A 19,629-nucleotide genomic window follows, 5' to 3' on the forward strand; every position below is an offset into this window, starting at 1 on the left:
CAAACTTGGGAAGGAACAGCTAAAGGCAAAAGATACCAGAAGTAAATCTAGTTTAAGAAAAAATATTGTCCATAAGAGAAAACTAGAAATAATTAAATTAGAGAAAAACACAGATTTTTAGAAAAGTGAATTAATATGGTAAGGGGAGTAGTAACACTGAAGCGGAGTACTGACTCGTTTTGTGATATCTGTATTTTTGTTAGAAGTAGGTAAATTATTCATAGTAAATTATTTTAATATTGTGCAACATTGATCATTACTTTTTCTAGAGGTAGCAAATTCTAGAAAACAAAATAGATAAGAATTGTACTAGAAATGATATTTTTTCTGTTTTGGCTAAATACATGGTAAAATATTAAGTAGTTGCTAGAAAAGAAAAATTGTTGAAAATATAGGCCTTTATGATAGAAGAATTTATAAGTCTCAGGCAGATAAGTAGAATTGAAGTTTGTGTATGTATTAAGCTATTAGAGTAAAACAGTATCTTAATCATTTATATCAAAGACAAATATTATTGTCATGTTGGAGGAAAAGGCATAGTTGGAATAAATGAAATTCATATACAATCCAGAATTCCAGTATTAGCCAATTGAAATATTTCATTACTGTGCCTTCCAATAAGCCACTATACTTTGTAATTTTGAATTTGGTGAGTTTTAAATTTTTGGGTGAAGAATCATTTAAGTAAAGTTCAGTTGCATCATTTCAATTAGCACCATTTTATATTAAACATCTCATTTAAAATTTTTATTTTTCTATTAGGAAAGTTGGGCTGTTCCTAATATCAAATTATTGCTATTAGTTAATTTGGAAAGCAGTGCTACTTAACCAACAGCAGTGTAAAATATAAATTTTAAAAGTAATGGCTGGGCGTGTCGGCTCACGCCTGTAATCCCAGCACTTTGGGAGGCCAAGCGGGCGGATCATGAGGTCAGGAGATCGAGACCATCCTGGCTAACACGGTGAAACCCCGTCTCTACTAAAAATACAAAAATAAAACAAAAAAATAAATAAAAAATAAAAATACAAAAACAAAATTAGCCAGGCTTGGTGGCAGGCACCTGTAGTCCCAGCTACTCGGGAGACTGAGGCAGGAGAATGGCTTGAACCCAGGAGGCGGAGCTTGCAGTGAGCCTAGATCGCGCCACTGCACTCCAGCCTGGGTGACAGAGTGAGACTCGGTCTCAAAAAAAAAAAAAAAGTTTTTTTAAAGTAACTAAATTTGTAAACAATAATTTATGGTTGATGTTATCAGGATTGGTGTTTATTTAACCCATATATGTGATTTGATGTAATCTAGGAAGACTAATCTGAAGAAAAGCAATACTGCCCCTGCTGCTAATGTGCTTGAAACCTTTTCGTTGTCACTTTTATAGATTAACTTTTTTTCCAATGCAAATAATAGAATGTCCTTTTCAGAGCACTTATCTTAGAGTTTCATTTCATTTTTACAATTCTGTGAGTTAGGTTGGGGATGCAGTGTGATAATAGGGTTAAATTCTTTGGCTCTGGAGTCGGTTGCATTTGTTCAGATTCTAGTTTTATCACTTACAAGCAGTGTAATCCTGTACAAAAAGCTAACATCCTCATGCTTTGGTTCCTCCTCTGTAAAATGGGGATAGGATAGTACTTGCCTCATAGTGTTATTTTGAGGACTAAATCAGTTAATAATATGTAAAATAGTACCTAGAATATGCTTAGTGTTCAGTAAATGTTAGTCATTATTGTTTTCTGAAAACAAATAGCATAGCTATTTAAGGAAAAAGCCAAGGCCAGGAGCCACACCCCTTTCTTCAAGCCCATACTCATTCAGCTACCTCAGTTCTCTCCATTAAGGCTCTGTTCCTAAATAAGATCAGCTTAAAAATTAAGCAGGAAAACACAGTTGCTACTTGTTAAGGGGAATAATAGGTTAACTTATTAATGGCTATTTTGGCATGACCATGCCTCTGTTGATCATGTTAACTAAAGTAGCATTTAGGATAGATAAATATAGTTTGAAATGTGCCTGGAGTTTGAGGGAGTTGCTCGTGATTATGTGGAAGGGTGTGAGTTGAAATGGCAGGTGCAAAATGAAGGGTGAGGTAGGCCTGGAAGACTTTTATCTGCTTAGGTGTTTTTTGTGATCTTGGCAGTCAGGTTCTGAAAGCTGCCTTTCATACAAAATAGTGAGTATCCTTCAGTAGTAGTAGGTACATAATAGATGCTCCATGAATGGAATGGGATGAATTTTATGGGATGGATGGATGGATGGATGGAAAGAAGGTTAAATATTAAATGACACCAAAGGATTGAACTTGATCTGTTAAATTGAAAACAGAAATGGAGGCTACTCCATTCATAAAACCACAGAGATATAACTAATAGTTTAGTAATAGTAGAGAGTTAGGATGAATTTACTAATTTATTTTAGAATCTAAGACTTCCAGTAGAATTTTCTTATGGCCCTGTTTGGTTTTAGATTATGGAATGGGATTTCACATGATTTGATAGAAGTATTTTTAAACCTATGATTTATTACTTTGACGTTTAAATTATGTTTCCATGTTGTCGTCAGTTGGAATTTACTTCTGTTATAGATTATCTGGCTGACATAACTAGAATGCTTTTGGTTACTTAAAAATGTTCTCATAGCCCTGTAAATTTAATCAATTATTGTCCTTTATGATTAAACTCTTTTCCTTTTTGTATTAACCATAATTATCCTCTGTATGTGTTACAGGAATAGTAGTTGTCAGGTACTACAAGTAGCTTTTAGTTAAAACAGAACATGTCTAAATTTGGAGATACTTGTCAGACTCTAGTAGGAATTAAGTATAAGTCATGTTATGAAGAAAAACAATAAAACATTAATTTATATCTCAAAATGATATTGTGTCTGTGTTTGCTATAGTCTTTTGAACCTCCAAGAAGAAAGGAGGAAAATAACATTTATTAATTATGTGCTATCATATATATACACACATACATGTATAGGTGTGTATTTTTAACAAAACTAGCATGTATGTCCACATGTTTGTCTTTACAGAGATGTTCTTATCTATATAATAAAATCTAAAGGAAAAATAAGATGAACAAAATCTGAGGGAAAAATAAGACGTATCATTAGAAATTGTCACTTCATAGTTCTTGTTAAAGTGACATATGAGGCCCTGCTTGCAAGCTTTCCAAATTAATAGGAATTTTGAAATAATATATGCTCAAATTAAATATAAATGTCTTGTTTATTGGTATATGATAAACGAAAGAGTTGTCAAAATGCATAGTATAAATTTATTATGAATTTTTTATTATTAGGCATACCATTAGTAGTCTCCATGTAAGTTCAACAGTTTTTTAAAAGCCAATCTGATAAAGTGTTTTGCGGATTTTACTGCTTGCATGTAAATTACAAAACTTAGTAAAAATCTGAAACATCTTTATCCTCAGAAAGAGTTGATATGTATGTAACTTATTATGAATTTCAAATAAGATTTGCAGTTTCATTTTTAAGAATGGTACTTTTATATAAATCATGCTAGTAAGGTTTATCATTGACAAATAGATGTACCATATTTTATTGAATCTAAAGTGTCACTGATTATAAAACAGACACACCATTAATTTTATGTGTCAGTAGAAGACAAATATTGCCAGTTAAAACTATAGCATGTCATTGATTATTAAATGATTCCTGATTGCAGAGATGTTAATATGTAAAAAACAATATATATATTTTTATTTTTTCTTTTTTTGAGATGGAGTCTTGCTCTGTTGCCCAGGCTGGAGTGCAGTGGCGCATCTCTGCTCACTGCAAGCTCCGCCTCCCGGGATTCACGCCATTCTCCTGCCTCAGCCTCCCTCCTAGCTGGGACTACAGGCGCCCACCACCACGCCCGGCTAATTTTTTGTATTTTTTTAGTAGATACGGGGTTTCACCATGTTAGCCAGGATGGTCTCAATCTGCTGACCTCGTGATTCACCTTCATCGGCGTCCCAAAGTGCTGGGATTACAGGCATGAGCCACGCGCCCGGCCAAGAATGCGTATCTTCTAAGAATTCAACTGTGCAGATAAATGTATTGGCTGATTAATACTTAGCTAACAACTTGGATCCTTGTTTCTTTCTTACATTAAATACCTCAGTAAATGCAGCCTTTCTGAAAAAGGATGTCCAGCTTTAAACAGGAAGTAATAGTCCAAGTTCCCAAAAGCGTATAATACAATATAACTTTTACATATTTAAGGATTACAGTTTTAACTCCCTTTTAAAACTTGCTTGTTTTTCTAAGATGAGTTTAAGCTTTGGGTCTTGAGTTGAACTTTAAATGGGCATCATTTCACTGAGTTAAGAGAGAGTGTGTGTGTGTGTGTGTATGTGTGTGTGGGTTTTGAGTTTATATTTGAGGACTTAAAAAGCCTCAGTACCTTTCACTGGGCTTGCAAAGAAAAAATAATGTGACACTGTATTTTTGCCTTTTTTCTTCTCTTATGATGAATTGGATGTATTAATTACAACAAATGGACTAATTGGGTAAGATTCATTGTTTGTCCAATTATTGCAATGAGAGAATCAACAGGGGGCAATTACAGATTGATGCAGTATAGAACACAGCTTGTTGCACAGCAAGTACTACTAACACTTGGGCAGGATTGAAATAAGTGCATAAATTACATCTGAAAATCAAATATAGGCATATTAAGTATAAACATTGTGGTTTTCTACTGCCTATACTTATCAAATGAATTTACATTTCAAATTCATACTTTAGTTTGAAATTGCCCTTTGCTGTCAGAAACAACCCATGTTTTGATATTTAGGTTTTTTCCTTGCCTGAGTGTATCTGTTGCTACATTTTGCTAACATTGATAACAGATCCTTTTAATGTTTTTAAGAACAAAATTTGCATAAAGCTTTTTATTGTTAATTTATTCTGTGTCACGTTGTTGCTTTTCTTTGGGGATATTTCTCCTTAAACCAGCAAACTATCAGTTTATTTGAAGCATGTATTTATAATGAAATTGTATTTTAGAATTAATGTAGTAAACTCTTTGTAATCCATGATGGAAGAATGGAGTGCTCTATAGCAATTGGGTATTTTGCCTAACTGATTTTATTTTTTCTACTACTGAAACATCTGATTTCCTTCAGATAACATTTATGGCTATCTGTTGTCATTGTATAGATAATAGATATTTCTGGTTTTATGAAAGTCAGGTAAATTTTAATATTTAAAATTTACTAAAAGATAATATAGTTTCATATTTCTCTTTAGAGAGTCACTAAGTTTATTGATATTAAATATCTGTTGACTGGTTGAAGTATATGTGTCATTTTATTTTAAAATCAGTAAGATATGTTGGAAATCATAATCTAGGAATAAGGGGATCATCTTTTGGAACTGAACACTGCCTGTCTGTATGGTGGGACCAATACCTACCTGCCTTGCCTATCTCAGAGTTTTTCTCAGAATCAACTGAGGTACTGTAGGCAAAAGCACTTTACAATTGTAAGTGTTCTATAAATATAAAATAGTTGTATCATCCTGAATATTTGTTCCTAGAGTTTTCTATACTAATTTTTACTCTCTGAGCCAGTGGTTCCCAAACCTGGTAGAGCACCACAACTCTTGGGGAATATTTTTAAAGTCATATTGGAGTCCTCGTTTCTAGATCAGAATCCTGGGTTTGGGACCCACAAAACTGTTTGGGTTATTTTTGTCTGACTTTTATTTTGAAGTAGTGTCAGAAGTACAAAAATAGGTCAGAGTTCCCTTAAGCTCTTCACTCACCTTCCTCAAATGTTAACATCTTATGAACCATAGCACAATTATCAGTACCAGGAAATAAACATTTTAATAATCCTGTTAACTAATCTGCAGACCTCATGCAAGTTTTGTGAGTTCCCTTTTTTTTGTTGGCCAGGATCCAATTCAGGATCCAACATTTAATTTTGTTGTCATATCTCCTTAGTTTCCTTCAATTTAGGATAACTCCTCAGACTTTTTTCTTCTATGATGTTTTCATTTTTGTAACATACTGGCCAGTTATTTTGTAGAATGTACATCAATTTGAGTTTGTTGGGCATTTTCTCATAAAGATTCTGTATTTTATTTTATTTTTGAGACAAGAGTCTTGCTCTGTCGCCCAAGCTGGAGTACAGTGGTGCAGATCTTGGCTTACAGCAACGTCCGCCTCTCAGGTTCAAGCGGTTCTCCTGCCTCAGCCTGCCAAGTAGCTGGGATCACAGACATGTGCTATCACGCCTAGCTGATTTTTGTATTTTTAGTAGAGATGGGGTTTCACCATGTTGGCCAGGTTGATCTTGAACTCCTGACCTGAGGTGATCCTTTCTCCTCGGCTTCCAGAAGTGCTGGAATTACAGGCATGAGCCACCACGCCTGTCTAGAATCTGTATTTTAAATAGCTTTCACTAAGCTTTCCCCAAATGTTTAGGCACTGCTGATCTGATACCAGCCTAATTAATTATGCCTCTCTATAATATTACCTAGATGCCATTTTAGAATCTGTAATAAATTGGTAAGATTTATAGTTTTCAAGGTTCATTGTAAATAACCCTATTTCTAAAATCTCTCTCTCTAGATAGATCATTTTATTTAAAAAATTTATAATATTTTAGAAATAGGGTTTTACTTTGTTTACCAGCTTGGCCTAGAACTCCTAGGCTCAAGTCTCCTCCCACTTCAGTCTACCAAGTAGCTAGAACTACGGGGTGCATACTTATACTCCTTTCTTTCTTTCTTTCTTTTTTATTTTTTTATTAACTCAGGATTACTGTTTTTTTTTTTTTAATCTAATTTTGAAATGCCACCCGAATTAACCCAGAATTGTATCAGCCAAAAATGATTTCAGAATTGACTTTTTTCCTATCATGGATATGTACCCTTTTTAAATAGAAAAGGCGTGTGTAATGTTTTGGACTTAGAAGGTTTAGTAGGGAAATACTATATATCTGAAATATCTCTTACAAAGTTAGAATCTGAAAACGATTTTTGCATGGGTTGTTAAAAATGACTAATGAATTCATGATGCTATTCCAGACATGTAGAACAATGTTGGAAGAATAATACAGAATATATGGAAAATAAAGTGAAAGTTGCTTTTTTGTTTTTAAGTAAAATTTTCAAATAATTAGTATAACAAAAGGCTTATCTAAGGTGTGATGGGAAACATTTTTATCTAACCCAACCCCACCACTCAAAAGGGCAAGTGTTTAAGATTTATTTGGTAGTTAGTATTTATTAGTATTTTCTAGAGATTTAGGTAATATTTATCTATAAAAATAATGTTTAAGCAGCTTGGTCCTTTGTCCTTAGAGAATCTTCATTTAATCCCCTTATGCTACTGTAAAAGAATAGCGGAACCAGTTCATAGTCATTTGTAAAATTTTTTTTTTTTTTTTTTTTTTTTTTTTTTTGAGATGGAGTCTTGCTCAGTCGCCCAGGCTGGAGCACAGTGGCCGGATCTCAGCTCACAGCAAGCTCCGCCTCCCGGGTTTACGCCATTCTCCTGCCTCAGCCTCCCGAGTAGCTGGGACTACAGGCGCCCACCACCTCGCCCGGCTAGTTTTTTATATTTTTTAGTAGAGACGGGGTTTCACCGTGTTAGCCAGGATGGTCTTGATCTCCCGACCTCGTGATCCGCCCGTCTCGGCCTCCCAAAGTGCTGGGATTACAGTCATTTGTAAATTTTAAAAAATATTTAAATATCTCTGCCTCTCATTTCATTGAAAGTTTTCTTCATTGGGATTTGAGTCTTTAAGCAGCCACATAAGATATTGCATCAGAATGTGCATTCACATAATTCATTTAGCTTACCAAACATTGAAAAAATACCTTTTTAAGCAATATATGAAGGGTATTAATAGGCCATGATTTCCATTTCATGGGAGATTGTTATTTAAACAACTACACTCTCCGTATGTTGTTCTCATCTACAGACTAGTTGAAAATACACATTTAAGTTGGAGATTGATAGCAAGTAGGAGAAGGTATCAAATATGTATTTTTACTACCCAGTTTTATTTAGTATTGTCCCTTACTTTGCCATTAAAAATCATCTGCACCAGTGCCTTAGGATGTAGCAAATATTCACAAGCAAAGTGATGGATACCTTTAGGAGGAGGTTCTTACTGGGAGAGGCATGAGAGGGGGCTTCTGGGAAACTAATGTCTTGTTTCTTGATCTGGAAGCTGGCTACACAGATATTTTCTGTTGGAGAAAATTGATTGAGCAGTACTCTTATGTGTGCACTTTTCTGACTTTGCGTTACACTTTAATATTAGTAGACTTGCACTGATAGGTTTACGGAAAATGAGAGATTGGATTGGAGGCATATTGAAGTTGTAATACCTATAAGATACCCATATATATGTCTAATAAGCAATTAGTTCTTTGAACGTGAAGCTCGGGGGAAAGATCTGAACTAGAGATAAGAGATTTGAGGATCTTTAACTTCTAGTTGGTAGTTAAGAATAGATTAAATGAAATCTCTCAGGGACAAACAGTATATAGAGAAGGAAGGCGGCTGAAGACAGAACTTTGAGAGAAACCAAAGTTTAACAGGCTGACAGAGAAGAATTGTCAATGACTGAATCCTACGGAAAACTAACATTCAAGGTGTAGATGGAGGAAGAAGAGCCAAAATTTAGTAAAACCAAGTTCAGTGAGAACCAGAAGACTCTCATGTCAGGGAGCCAGGAAGGGTGCCAAAAGGAAACAGTTACACATTGCGGCCCGGCGCGGTGGCTCAAGCCTGTAATCCCAGCACTTTGGGAGGCCGAGACGGGTGGATCACGAGGTCAGGAGATCGAGACCATCCTGGCTAACACGGTGAAACCCCGTCTCTACTAAAAAATATAAAAAACTAGCCGGGCGAGGTGGTGGGCGCCTGTAGTCCCAGCTACTCGGGAGGCTGAGGCAGGAGAATGGCGTAAACCCGGGAGGTGGAGCTTGCAGTGAGCTGAGATCCGGCCACTGCACTCCAGCCTGGGCTACAGAGCAAGACTCTGTCTCAAAAAAAAAAAAAAAAAAAAAGACTTAGTTACATGTTAGGATTTTTTTTTCAAGTTCCGTTGGATTTGCATTTTAAAAGTCTTTTGAGTCCTTAAGCATTAGGGGTTTAGACTTTGGAGTGAGGCATACTTAGTTTCTGTCTCTATTCTTACTATTTGTGTGACTTTGAGCAAGTTATTTAACTTCTCTAAGCCTCAATTTCCTCTTATAAAATAATAGTACTTCCCTTTTAAAGTTGTGTGAACATCAAGTGAGAGAATGCATGTAAAGTCAGCACAGAGGGTGACTCATAGTAAACACTGAATAAATGGAAGCTATGAATATTAAAAGTAGTTGTAAGAGTTGAGATTATAGTGGGTTGAGGAATGAAATGGAAATGACTCTTTTGAGAGCTATGGATACAAAGGGGGAAGAATATGGAATCTAACAGTAAATATAGCCTCAAGGGAGATTTTTATTTTAGGAAAGGAACTAGAGCAGGAAAAGGGACTAGAACAGAGAGGAAATAAACAGTGAAAGTGGCGAGAGGGAATGAAGTGTAACTATGGTTGGTTCCTTAATGTTCCTTCAGAATATCTTTGTATTTCTTCTGATTTCCTGCTTCCAACATAAGGAGTATTTCTTACTGTTATTTACTTTCTTCACATACTCAGAAGAGTGCAGGTGAGACACCCAGTAAGAATTACCATTATTCTGTTGAATGTGGTAATCATACCAATAACAAGAATAATATAGGGAGAAAGCGTTCTATAACTTTTTCTCGCCTCAAGTCTAGTCATCCAGTCAATAACCAAGTCCTGTTGGTTCTGCTTCCACAATAAAAAATTATATCTTTATTTACCTCTTCATCCACATTCTCACAACCCTAGATTACACTCTTTATCTCTCCCCTGAATTGTCATTTGCCTTATCATTGGTTTCCCTGCCTTGCATTTCACTTCCTTGTCGTCACATTACCCCCTTGCTTATAATTCTTATATCTTCCAAATGCTTTTTTAAATTTATTCAAAATAACTCACTGCCTCTTCATTAAACATTTGTTGCCAGTGATGAACAAGACAGATTCCTTTTAAATTCTTGCTCTCAAGAGCTTAAAAGCTGCCCTTAAAATGTGAACTCTTTGTGTGTCATACAAGGCCTTCTGTGATCTTCACGCTTTCTGCTTATCCAGCTGTCTGCCACCTCCTTCTGGGGTACTCTGTGTATTTCTTTCACGCTATTACCATTGCATATTCACCTCTTCTGTGGTATCTGTCTGCCTGGATTGTACTCTACCACTTTCACTACCTGTTAAACTTCTTTTCATCATATCAAATGTTATCTTTTCTGTAAAGCACCCTTTACTCTTCAATAACCATGAGCACTTCTTCATGTTCACTTTGCATCCTGTGCTAACCCCCACTTTGGCATTTTAGCTGTGATCATAGTCTAACTATGACACTTTAAGGTTAGGAACTGTGTCACTATATTTTCAAATCCTAGAGCCTAGGAAAGTGTTTGGCATAGAATATTTAGAAGTTGTTAGCATTAGTTGAGAAATTACTATACAATTTCAAGACTGTGCTGAAAGCTGGTATGCATTATGCCACTTAATTCTCAGCAACAGTAGATGTAGTTATTATGGTATCCCTATTTTCCAGGCAAGGAAACTAAGGCTAAAAGAACTAATTTGCCCAATGTCTCACAGATAAGTACATGATGGAGTCAGGGTTTAAATCTTGACCCTGTGTTTTCAAAGTGCATGCTCTTAACCTCCAAATTCTCCTACATTAATAAATAGTTGTTGAAAGAATTCTGATATCTTTTTGATAAATCATATCTGAAAGTATTTGGGAGATTTTCCATTTTTATTTTACAGATATTTAAAATAGTACATTGCTGATTAATAATTACCATGATTTAAAATCATGCCCCTGCATTTGTTGAAGCAGATAAGGAAATGTGAGAGTTATGTATTTATACCTCTCATCAAGACAGAAAAAAACCACTTTCATTTTAGATAGCTCCATCTGACGTGTATATGAGTAAATATCAATATATATATAAACACATATATAAAGATATACTGACACACACATGCTATAGGAATATAAAAAATAATAGTTCTTATGCTTAGGAACATGCAGTACAGATAAGCCTTAACATAAATTAAAGAATTAAATAACAACTAATTGTTAAAGTGCCTTAAGTAATTGTCTTTCTCCTGTAGAGTAGAAGGAAGTAGAGGCTTTTAACAAATAGGGGGATTCAAGGATAATAAGTGGATTCGAATTTAATAAGAGAAAAAAAATCTGTCATTCCAAATCTGCAAGATAATAAATACAGTTGTATCACCTCACATTTTTCCTATGAAAAGTAGTCTTAAGCCTAAAAAACAAATAAGACTTGACTGCCTTTTTTTTTACCCACTAAATTTATTTATTTGTTTGTTTGCTTGCTTGCTTGCTTATTTGTTCATTGAGATGGAGTTTTGCTCTTGTTGCCAGGCTGGAGTGCAATGGCGCAGTCTTGGCTCACTGCAACCTCCACCTCTCGGGCTCAAGCGATTCTCCTGACTCAGCCTCCCAGGTAGCTGGGGTTACAGATGCCCGCCACCACACCAGGCTAATTTTTGTATTTTTAGTAGAGACAGGTTTCACCATGTTGGCCAGGCTGGTCTCGAACTCCTGACCTTTTCCCACCTGCCTCGGCCTCCCAAAGTGCTGGGATTACAAGGCATGAGCCACTGCGCCTAGCCTACTTGACTGCCTTTCTGTGTTTAGAAGTGCATTAATTGTACTTTTAAGTACATTAATTATACTTCCAAACGTATAATTGGATGGTGTTTGTTCCATTAGAATAGAGTTTATGTTTTGAAAATGTCAACATGGATTTCAGGATAATTATCATCCTTAGTTGGACATGCAAGTGATATAAAGTGGAAAAAAGTTTATCATGACAATCTTAATTTAATCAAATTTAGGAAAATTCAAAGAATTCTTATTTTTCTTTTCCTCTTGAAACAGCAAACTCATTATTACATTGGGTAAGAAACAAAAAAGAAAGAATGAGTCTTCAGATGAAATATCTGATGCAGAACAGATGCCACAGCATACATTAAAAGATCAAGACTCTCAAGTGAGTATTACAATTTTTTCTGGAAATGAAACACTGTTAGAATGATTTAGTTAGCATAATATTGCCTTATAGATATTTACATTTTAGTTTAGAAGTAAAAATACATTTTGTAGTATGGTACAAGTTGTAAAGTAGCATTATTACAATATGTCCTGGTAATATTACCATAGAATATTAGATGTGGGAGGAAACTAACATATCCTCTCCAAACCCCCATTTTTCAGATAATGAAACTGAAACCCAGAGAGGTTAAGTAACAATACAAAGTCCTTGATGGCTTTTAGCATGGAGGAGTATTTAATGATATTATCCTGTGCTTATAGAATTCTTTTGAATGAACATGATGGACATAGTAATTTTTTAAATCACATACAAACGACAGAGCAAATGGATTGAATCATTCCTAGAAATAATTCCTTTGGTCTGTTTCTGTGAAGAAAAGATAACTGACTATATTAAAAATCCCCTAACGTAGACGGAAGAAATACTATGCATTTTGCCTTCTTTTTTTTTTTTTTTTTTTTTTTTTTTCTGAATAGGTGGATATTCAAAATAACCCTGTGAAGTTAAAATTATTTATAGTGAAGGTCATAATAATTCAGGCCACCCTCTGATCTCTAATAATTAAAGTACGACTGTAGGCCGTAGGGGTGGTGGCAGTTGTGAATTATGGGGCCAGAAAGCCCCTGAATGGCCTTTCTTCTTCCTTATGCAGCTTCTTATCCAATGGGAGAGTAGTGGCTCAAGGCTCCTGGGCTGCTGCAAGAGTTGAGGTAAGGGCAGTGACTGAAGCTCCTAATATTACATGGCCTGGCTTTTTCATCATATGTTATCCTTAACTTAGGCAAACTTATATTTAACTTATTCCATATGATTACATTTAGTTTAATTTTTGCTGAAATAATGCTGGCCATTTTTCCGTTATGTAATTTCCAAACAATGAAATGGTAGGCTAGGTCAACATGAACATTTCTTCCATGTTTTTCACTGTAGTATTAGGTTGTTTTGACAGGTGTGTTGCTTTAACACACACACAAAAAATGGTGAAGGTAAAAATATTTTCTAATAGTTATAAATCTATATTGTTGATATATTTGATTGTGTAATTAAATAAATGATGGAAAAATCCATGTAGCTTTCAACCATGTTGGAAACTAATTAAGGTTTGGAATCAGTTAGAAATCTAAAAATGTGATTTGGTATTTAATTTTGTTACTTTTAATCTTAATAAAGAATATTACAGTTGTCCAACTATATTTAGAGACCTAAATTACAAAGAAAAATGCCCCTGCAACAGATTATACTATTGGGAATATTATAGGAAACAAGTGCAATGTTAAAATAGTGAAGTACTATATTATTTAAAACATGCTTCTGACCTCCTATGTGAAGTGCTATGGACTGATCTCTTGAAGCCTTTAAGACTTAAGAAGCTAAAAATAAGAAATTAGAAGGGACAGTTTATCAAGATTTCCAGTTGTCTTTAAAAAACATGGAGAAAGAAAGCCAGAAAAAGCACATGCCAAAAATGTAGAAGTCAGATTCATTTTTATGTTTTTAAACTAGTAGCGACGTTGTATGGCAGGTAATGATAATTGGTGAGAATGATACCTTATTTGGCTTTACCTAATTAATGTGTAACTATATCCTCTAGTGGAGTATAATTTACGGTAAAATCTTCTATAATCTCATAATTCATACACTTTTAAATTAATCTGTTAGACAAAGTCTTTGTAGGATGAGGGAACAGTTTACAATAAGTAACCTTCATTCTATCCGAGTGCACTTTTGTGAGCTTAAAAGATTCTTTGAGGTCACTCACTTGCTATTTACTAAAAACTAAGTGAGTTGTCTCTAAGTACTAATAGATGTCTAAATGACCAGAAAGGAAACTAATGCTGAAAACATCTAACAGAATTTTCTAAAAATGTACTGAACTAGTCTCAAATTTCATTATTTAAAAGTCATGCCTAATGAGACATTGATAATATGTCACAGTTGTTTATTAATTAAAACTATTCTTGAACATTAAGATCTATATGGTGCCCATAATAGAATTCTAAATATTCTTTTAGCCTAGTGTTAGTAATCCATAGAATTCCCCCCTCCCAGAGAATAGTAAGTAATTCATATCCTTTTCAAAACAGGATGAAGGAAAATTGGGTTTCTATTAGCCCTTTAATTAGGATTTTTATATGTCACCAGGCTGTGTTACTTTGAGGTTTGAAATGTCAATGTCTTCATGGCCAAGAAACATTTGACCCATCCTAATGAGGCACGGTGTTATCTAGTACATTTGGCTGACCATATGAGTGCCTTTCTTTCTCTCAGTATTTTACTACTCACAAGAGAAAGGGGCAGAGGCATGACTGCATGCATATAGTTTGTCACCACACTGTAACAGTGACTCAGCTATTTTCGTCATGGCTATGAAGGTAAATTAAAGACCTGCCAAATAGAAGACAAGCAGAAACCAAAAGAACTTGTGGTTTATTTTGCTGGTTCCATTTTTTGGAAGTGTCATGAAGTTACTAAATATATAGAAGAAATTGGACTAGAAAAAAGAAGAGAGAGATTTGCCACATATTAAGCAATTGAACAGTTGGTTGAGATGCCACTACCCCCATGAAATGTCTCTACCCCATGAGATTACAAGGGAAATTTTAAAAATAAATCTAAGTCATTTGGGATTTTGAAACCAACCTGAGTTTTTATCTTTATTGTGGAAACACTAAAAGAGATGTAACTTTGTTTTTGTTTTTTAAGTTCTCCTTGAAATATAAAACTTTTGAAAAAATATTAGATATTTAGGGAGGTAAGTAAAGCCATGTATATTTGATTCCAGATTTAAAATTACTTAGATTATTTAAAAATTATCTTACTACATGTAATACCTTGTAAAAGGCCTAGTTTTGTGTGATGATAGTGATTTTTTTATATTTAAGGAAAGCTACTAAAGTTAGTGAAACCGTTTCTTCTCTCATTCACAATTATTTGGTAGATTTAATGCTTGCTTATTTTGTGCATTTCTTTTAAAATATTTTATGTTATTCTGCTTTAAACACAGTTTCACGTGTTTTGGCAAATACTATTGAATTTATTCTTCTAGATTTATACCCCCAATTCTATACCCAGTATTCATCTGATACACTTTTTACGTTTTGGACTAAAACTGTGAAATTATTAATAGTTTAAATATTTATTGCCCAAGGTATGAAATAGTTAAATAAAACAGATACCTTTTTATTCTTAACAACAGTTTCTAAAGATAAGTAATGTAGTAATAAAGGTATTACTAATAAAATATATTTTGCCCAACCTGTGAAATAATTTTTTAAAAAAAGAGGGATCTCTTTATTCTTAATGATTTCCAAATTAACATAATAAAAGTATTACTAATATTTGTTGTTTGAAATTATAGAAAGTAGAACTGTAGGAAGATTGTAAGCCTGTGGCAAATGGCAAATTATAATCTTCCTCTAATTAAAAACAAAACAGGAAAAGATGAGCATTGAGTATCATGTTGAAAATTTAATATACAAAACCGCCAACTCTAGGGGTAATTATTTTTAAAAACTTTTCTTCAAAATAAATTATATAAATCTGATCCTTGTGGTTCGTTACAGAAAAGAAGATCAAATCGACAAATTAAAAGAAAAAAATACGCAGAAGATGTAGAAGGGAAGCAATCTGAAGAAGAGGTTAAAGGTTCTATGAAAATAAAAAAGAATTCAGCTCCTTTACCTGGTGAACAGCCTTTACAGTTGTTTGTGGTAAGCATATTTAGAATTATGACTGCAAAACATTTTAAACCAACATAAATTCTATAAGGTACTTGTATTGTTTTTTCTTTTGAAAATTGCTCCAACTTAATCCTTCTGGATTCCATATTATTAGTTAATTGAGTCATTCAAATTAGAAACCTAGGAATTCATCCTCTCTTCGTTTTCCTTTGCCTCTTCATCCAGGTTGTCACTATACTTTCTACCTCCTAAATATATGTTCTTGAAATTCTATCTTTTCTGCAGAATATTTCTAAATTACAAGTCTAATCACATTATTTTTCTACTGAAAACTCCTGTAATAGTTTCCTGAACCTTACAAAAATAACGATGCCTTTTTAGCAGTGTGTAAACCCCTTTGTCTGGATTTTCTGGTGTTGTTTCCTGCTACTTCTCCATAAGCACTCACTCCTCTGTTTTATGAACACATTTGCCTGAATGCCATGTGTACTTCTCTCGTCTTTAATTTTTTAAGTCCCCCTTATATGCATTATGAGCCAACCACTCAGTCACTAGCTGAGTACCTTGAGAAAGTACTTATTTAACTATGCCTAAATTTCCTAATCTGTAAAATGGAAATGATAATAATGAAGATAATAGATTCAATTAATATATGTAAAATGCTTAGAATAATGACTAGCACATTAAAAAGCACAATATGTTTGCTACAGAGATAATGCAGGTGATGAAAAGGACGGACAATAACTATGTTTTTTTCATTTTTGTTTTTCTAACATGTAACATAGTGTCTGGCACATATGCTGTATAAATATTTGTTGAATTATAGTATGTTCATCAACATACAAAGTGGCAACTAAAAGATCTTTCAGAATGTGTTGTCATTATTTCTTTCCTCCCTCCCATAGGAGAATCCGAGTGAAGAAGATGCTGCAATTGTAGACAAAATTCTATCTTCTAGAATTGTAAAAAAGGAAGTAAGTACTGGTACATTACATTTTACACTTCATATTCTGTGGCCTGTTTAAAAGAGTCACCATTACTGATTTTCTTTTCTTAGATATCACCTGGAGTGATGATTGATACTGAAGAATTTTTTGTAAAATACAAGAATTAGTAAGTATTTGAGTTAGAAAAATAAAAGAAAGATGTTGATTTACATATAAATTACTTTATTTAATAAATAAAAATTATGATTTTCATTTTATCCACATTTTTTATAATTTTTATCATTTATACCTGTATAAATCAAGAATCATTAAAAAGTGAAAAGGGCCCATTTGAAAACCTTTCATGTTAAAATTGAATGATTTGGCTAGGCGGGGTGGCTCACACCTGTAATCCCGGCACTTTGGGAGGCCAAGGTGGGAGGATCACAAGGTGAAGAGATTGAGACCATCCTGGCCAACATGGTGAAACCTCATCTCTACTAAAAATACAAAACATTAGCTGGACGTGGTGGCGCGTGCCTGTAGTCCCAGCTACTCAAGAGGCTGAGGCAGGAGAATCACTTGAACCCGGGAAGCGGAGATTGCTGTGAGCCAAGGTCGCGCCACTGTACTCCAGCCTGGCGACAGAGCGAGACTCCATCTCAAAAAAAAAAGACAAAAAAAAATTAAATTTTGTTTATTTTCCAGAAAATGTTAATTATTAACATCAAAATGCAAGAATCTTTATAAAATATACTTTTATAATTTATGGACAGCATTCATTGTATTGTTGAACTTTTCAGATTTTATTGTTTTTATAAAAGACATTTCTAATCTACCTATAGTCCCAGCTATTCTGGAGGTTGATACAGGAGGATCTCTTAAGCCTAGGAGTCTGAAGCCAGCCTGGGCAACATAGTGAGACTCCATCTCTTTAAAAACAAATTTTTTTTCCCTGATCTTTAGGTTTTTATGTCAGATGTACACAATGAGATGATTTGACCTTAAAGTTTTTAATTTTAATTTTGGATGTAGGTCAGTTAACTCGTAAGAGTTGCTAACCGGGGAAAAATCACTTACTCTTCTTTTTATGTATTTTCCAACTTCTCTTTGTACCTCCATGAAAGCGTTTTAAATCACGTTAGTTTCAAAACTAGTTAGCTTTCTGATCACGACAAAACTGTTACAGGGAAGAAAATAATAGATAAATCACATCTTGTGATTAGACTTTTGATCATTTTACTGTTCTGTTTCTATATGGCAAATTGTATACCTTTAGACTATGACCTCCTTAGCATATAGTGATCACAATTACTTTATTTTAGAAATGATATGAATTCTATTAAAGTTAATTGATGAACTACCTATTTGTAAAGTTGAAGAATTATAATAGTTTGGTTTAAAATACATCTTAAAATGCTTATCTGTATCATTCTAATATATTATTTTTATAAAAATTTTAGCTCCTATCTTCACTGTGAGTGGGCCACAGAAGAGCAGCTTTTGAAAGATAAAAGGATCCAGCAGAAAATCAAACGATTCAAATTGAGACAAGCACAAAGAGCACACTTTTTGGCAGATGTAAGAAAAAAATAAATAAGACTATTATGTGTTGGTCTCTGAACACATGTAGCATTATTTATCAAAAATTACACATTATTTTAATTCTTAGACTTCCAGTGTTGATATTTGAATACAAATGCTACCTACATATAGTATTTTTCTATTCTCAAAATTAGGTTGGAAACTGTTTGAAACAGGAACACTGATAATTCAGAATGGTAGATCATGCTTGTATTTTTTAACTAGCATATATTTCAATACTTAGAGTTGAATGTGAGTATGGTTTATTACCAAGAATATATCAGCAAAGTTATTCAAGTGGAGGAAGTGATAATCTAGCAAGTAAATGGAAAATAAGATTTTTCAGTAGATGAAATATATTGCATATTTGCTATACCAGCTTCATGTATGTGAACAGAACCTCACTGGAAAAATTTACATGTATAGGCCTGACTAAATGGTCTGATGTTCTTTCCTGGTCCAGATTTTCTAATAGACTCCTTTTAGAGCCACTTTAAGTTCTTAATTTGAGAATTCTAAAAACGTTTTCTTCTAAAAATAGTCACGAAAATAGTACAATGAATTCCCACATTTATTTTAACTAGATTTCCAAAATGTTAACATTTTACCATGTTTGCTTTATCATTTGTATTCATTCTCTCTGTCTCTCTGTCTATCTCTGTCATACACACGTCTTTTTCTAAACCATTTTAACATTGCAGACACTTTAGTATATATTTCCTAAAAACAACTATATTCTCTTTCATAAAAATAGTAGAACTAACATCGATGTAATACTATTATCTCATGCACAGACCTTATACATATTTCACTAATTGTTCCACTAGTGTTTTTATAACAAAATGTGTGTGTGTGTATGTGTGTGTGTATTTTTATCTGGTCCAGAGTCTAATCCAGCAACACGTTACATTTAGTTGTAATATCTCTTTTAGTCAGTCCCTCTTTGTTTTTCATTTCTTGGACATTTTTAAAGAGTACAGCTCATTAATTTTGTAGAATGCCCCTCAATTTGGGGTTGTATGAGGTTTCTTCATGATCCAGGTTAGGCATTTTTTAAAAGAACACCATAGAAGTGATGCTCTATTCTTCTAGTGAATGATATAAGATGGTACATGATACCTCTCTACCCCAGTACTGGTGGTTAATCACTAAATTAAGGTGGTATCTGCCAGATATCTTCACTACATAATTACTATTATTCCATTTGTAATTATTAATTTCACATAAAAAATGTGGGCTGGGTATG

The 19,629-nt window shown here is 33.8% G+C and overlaps 1 protein-coding gene across 7 annotated transcripts in view; it reads left to right on the forward strand.

Moving 5' to 3' along the window:
* The window catches only part of CHD9 (chromodomain helicase DNA binding protein 9), a 274,510-nt gene that overhangs the window by 157,309 nt on the left and 97,572 nt on the right, over positions 1 to 19,629 (forward strand). For all 7 annotated transcript variants that reach the window (XM_025370142.1, XM_025370141.1, XM_025370138.1 and 4 more), the window contains 5 exons: positions 12,019 to 12,130; positions 15,757 to 15,903; positions 16,779 to 16,847; positions 16,931 to 16,986; positions 18,263 to 18,380. In XM_025370142.1, coding sequence (XP_025225927.1) covers positions 12,019 to 12,130; positions 15,757 to 15,903; positions 16,779 to 16,847; positions 16,931 to 16,986; positions 18,263 to 18,380 — 502 coding nt within the window. The remainder of the gene's footprint in view (positions 1 to 12,018; positions 12,131 to 15,756; positions 15,904 to 16,778; positions 16,848 to 16,930; positions 16,987 to 18,262; positions 18,381 to 19,629) is intronic.

The sequence above is a fragment of the Theropithecus gelada genome, chromosome 20 (genome assembly GCF_003255815.1).
Source record: "Theropithecus gelada isolate Dixy chromosome 20, Tgel_1.0, whole genome shotgun sequence".
NCBI classification, from domain to species: Eukaryota; Metazoa; Chordata; class Mammalia; order Primates; family Cercopithecidae; genus Theropithecus; species Theropithecus gelada.